The sequence below is a fragment of the Cyprinodon variegatus genome, unplaced genomic scaffold (genome assembly GCF_000732505.1).
Source record: "Cyprinodon variegatus isolate N-32 unplaced genomic scaffold, C_variegatus-1.0 Scaffold72, whole genome shotgun sequence".
Taxonomy (NCBI): domain Eukaryota; kingdom Metazoa; phylum Chordata; class Actinopteri; order Cyprinodontiformes; family Cyprinodontidae; genus Cyprinodon; species Cyprinodon variegatus.
Window position 1 is genome coordinate 167,059 of NW_015150525.1, and position 4,347 is coordinate 171,405.

At 41.3% G+C, this 4,347-nt stretch overlaps 1 protein-coding gene across 2 annotated transcripts in view; it reads left to right on the top strand.

The window, feature by feature from the left end:
- LOC107083306 (matrix-remodeling-associated protein 8-like) overlaps nt 1-4,347 on the top strand; it is a 19,958-nt gene that overhangs the window by 7,609 nt on the left and 8,002 nt on the right. For both annotated transcript variants that reach the window (XM_015372424.1, XM_015372426.1), the window contains 3 exons: nt 723-824; nt 922-1,055; nt 1,141-1,320. In XM_015372424.1, coding sequence (XP_015227910.1) covers nt 723-824; nt 922-1,055; nt 1,141-1,320 — 416 coding nt within the window. The remainder of the gene's footprint in view (nt 1-722; nt 825-921; nt 1,056-1,140; nt 1,321-4,347) is intronic.

Genomic DNA, 4,347 nt, shown 5'->3' on the forward strand with positions numbered 1-4,347 from the left:
TCATTCACAACACCTGTCCCATCAACCAGGAATCACAATCAGAAATACTTTAATAATCCCAGGGCGAAATCACTTTCGTTACATTACTCCATCTGTATTAGAGTGACTATAGGACCATTTTCATTTAACACAATTTCATACAATATATATAATTAGGGGGGCCCTACCATCAGTTTTGGTGTCCTTAGCCTGGAAAACGTTGAAGACCCCTGCCTTAGGGTATTTGGGATGTCCAGCATGTCAATAATTGGAGATTCCTATGCACTTAAATACAACATTTAGCTGCATTGTTGTCATTTTAAGTGGGCTAATGATGCCCCAAAATTCAAAAGAGGCTCTTTAAAAACATTATTTTTTTTAAATCAGGCTATCTGGGGACAGTAGGCCTAGTGGTTTAGAGCAGTGCCTTGTGCTCTGAGAAGGTTGCAAGTACCCATTTCGATTCGCATAGCCTCCCCTCTGGGTTCCTGAGCAAAACCCTTAACCCACACACGCTTCCCAAGGGGGTGAGTGACATGCAGAGAGTGAATTTCCACAATTTTGGGACAATAAATGGACTTACATGATCACATTACATTATCTGAAACTTATAAATATAAGGTGTTTGTTAAAAGTATTAGTGTTTAACAACCATCACTGCCTAAACTATTGACTTACACAAAAAGATCCTCAGTTAGTCTAAGAATAATGTTCAATTAACCAAAACTTTACCTGGTTGACAGATGTAAGGATGAATGACAGAGGCCTGTACACATGTAACCTCCACCATATCTACTGCAAGCTGGATGAAACCGTCCGAATTCAGCTCAATGTGACCAAATCAAGTATGTATCTCCCCCAAGTTGTCAGAGTGTGAGTCCAGGGGAACGGCAGTGTTACCACACATGTCCTCTTTGATTAATCCTCTTTTTTCCTATGAAGAGCGTAAACTGCAGAGCTTCTGGGATGGGACAAAAAGCGTGTATGTGGTGCTGCAAGGGACCACCGTGGTGTTGCCTTGCATCAACAGACGAAGCATCTGGACAGACTGGAGCAACGAGGAGGAGGACCAGCAGGCGAGGAGATGAGCAAGGTTTATAGATCGGCTTTCATTTTTGTGTCATTTCGTCATAACGATTGCGAGCTGTGTTACGTTTCCAGGTTGTCCACTGGGACCGGCAAGCGCCAGGAGTCCAGCATGACCGTGCCGATCGGCTGGTGGACCTTTACGCCTCCGGTGAGCAGCGCAGCTACGGACCTCTGTTCTTGCAGAGGAAGATGAACATCAGCAGTCAGGCCTTTTCGCAGGGTGACTTCTCTCTCACGATAAAAAATCTCCAGGTATGCATGCATGTGTGAAGATGAGAAACATATACACCATTGTATAATCATGTTCCAGTGGGAGGATAATGTTTGCTGTCATTCATATTTCACAAAACTGCACATGCAGAAGTGTGATACAGCTTCTCCTAAACATGTGGAAAACCCATCAACTATGTAGCTCTCTTTGGGAAAGCTGGGAGCTGGCAATGGCAACATGTTGAGCAAGTAATGGATATTTTTCAAATATCCATTACTGTAAAAATGTCCATGGCTTTATATTGGTTACTTATTTTCCAGGTGCAAAGTATTAATATTGGTAAAAAATAAATTCCAATACAGTATTTGTTTCTTTTTAAATTCTTCACTATTATGTTATTCTTATACACTTTTGTGTGACAATAAAGGCATTTTCTATTCTAAAAAGATGAGTTAAACCATAGAGCAGTTAACAAGTAGAAGATTTCTGGTTGAAATCTGGTGTTAAGCAATTAAATGCTGTGTAACTTTGTTATTTAATCAAATAACTTTCGGACTGTTGTGTGTGGTTCCGTGAACACACGGCGAACAACAACTGAAAGTACGAAACAAACTTATTTCATGGTCGAACGGATAACTGCACACAAATGGAATCAATTCACATCATCAATTCCCCCCCACACCGCTCTCTCCATTCATCTCCTGGTCACAATCTTTACTCACTGTAGCAACAACGTCCACCTCTCCCTCTTCAGTTCTTTGAAAGAACAGGTTTATTTTTTGAAGTTTTTTTTTCATTCTTCCAGCAGCTCTTTCCTTTTTCTTGTACGTAATGGTTAAGGTTTTAATCTACGCTCTGGATTACCCTTAATTCCAACAATTCCAAGTCGTAGTGTTCTTTTAAGATCTTTATTGCGGTTTGAAACATATTATATGAGTGTATTTTTTACCAGCCGTCTAATGAACTGTACACAGTTATTAACATAGCAAATAAAAGTACTACTGTCTGCTTTGCCATTGGTGTCGTGTTTAAACAGCTCACCATCATGTTGAAATCTGGCATGTGTTGCGGTATAAATACAGTCCGGTGCGGCCAGTCTTTTCAGGATCAGGTGGGTTTAAGAGGAATTTTTTGCATCATTACATCTGCAACTGCGTAGGGGGCCTACCTGGGGTCAGCGATGGGGGCCCCCAAGATTTTATAGGCCCCTAAGCACCTGCAGTCTCTGCTTACCGATATTTACGCCATAGATGTACACAAAGAAAAAGAAATGATTAAAAACCATTATCGGTAAAATGATGCAATGATATTACAGCGTGGATGTTTTGTTTCAGAACCATAATCTATCGTGAAGAAGATGGAATGAGGTCAAATTAGCTTTAAAACAGAGCTGCACAGATCAGAGTATCTGATCAGACATCGAGTAATGTGCCGGACAATCAGTGGAAACTATAGATGCAAGGTCCCTGACCATGAGTTCTTGCTATAGAGGGAAATATAAAAGTTATCATTCAGTCAAGTGTGCCAGCCTGGTAAGGCTGAAGAGGAATTACCCATAATGCAGCTTTTTTGAAACCATAGCTGTCAAGGTATGGAGTGAATTTTGGTCCATTACTGTGGCAAAATTGTGCAAATGGCAATTTGGAAAAAAAAATGTTTAAATACAATTCGAAATAAAACTTCTTAACCAAACAAGATTTCCTGTTTTCTGAATTGTTATTTTTCAAATTTCTCCTTTTCAGATTGCCTTTAGCAAATTGCTTCCTTCTCAAATTGTTTTTCTTAAAAAAAAAAAAAAAATGATATATGAAAAAATCTAAGAAATCAGCAAAGTTAATAATTTCCAGATTGTATTTTTTTTTTCTTATTTCCATTAAAAAATGTGTTCTTTTCTTGTAATGATTACGACTCCATAATTAAAACTTGTCTTTTTAAGAATAATGTTTTTGTGCCGCATTCGTCAGCCTGGCTGGCCAGGCTAGGTGACGGTAGAAACACCATTATGAATGACCCCGTCATGCCTGGAAAAATATTGCTCAGTACAAATGGACTGTCTATAGAAGACAAAATAACAAAAATAACTTGGAGCTACACAAAAGTTATTGTAATTTTGTATACACAGAGTGCATATAAAATGACATTTCCATTGACATCTCATGACATTTCCATTTCTTAAAGTGCAGCAGTAATCAAATATAAACATGTGGAGAAAAAAAACACGGTGCAAAAAACGTGTTGATATGGTCAGTTTGATGTAGAGACATGACAAGACATGATTTAGAGTACTATTTCATCACTACTGACTGCCAGAGGTTAGTGCTGAAAACACTGAACATTCCCTTATGGCATGTGCAGTTCAAGTAATTATACCAACTGAATCACACCTGTGACACTGGATGACCACTCAGTTGTCGGCGGGGTTGGGAGTTGGCAGAGATGAAGTCCTTGATGCAGACACATCAGGCTGATGCCTCTTTTCCAGTGGATGGGCTCTCTTCCCCACCCATGCCCAAACTGGTTGTGGAGGAGGACATCATATCTCTGGCTGCTTCTTTCGCGGCATTGGCAACTCCCTGGCGCACTCATGTTCGCCATCTCTGAATCTGTTCAGGATGCTGGTGGTGCAACTGCGGTGGTTGGTTTTAGTGATATAGCGCTGCAGGCCTTTGGGCTTATGACCAGAGAGCTTGGCCGTTTCATGTCTTTCCTTGTATAAGCTGGTAGACAGGTCTGGTTTGCACAGTCTCCCCTGATCGAAGCATGCCATAAGACCTTCAGAGGTGTCCCAGTTGTGCCAGGGCAGGTTTTTGGATCAGCTCACCTGGAGGCACTGGAGCGGACTGTTCAGGCACGTCAGACTGAACAGCTTTCTGGCCTTTGCAGGAGCATAGCCCACTTTCCTCATTGTTCGGGGCACCCGGCTACTACCCCCAGCATTCGTCCACGACCTTGGACTGATGTTAGACCTGGTGGTTTCTATCCCTGTGAGGTGTGGCAGAGACCAAACAGAGACTTTCGTGAACCAGTCTGCTGCCCAGTTAGACAAACCTGGGCCTCAGTTCCTGGAC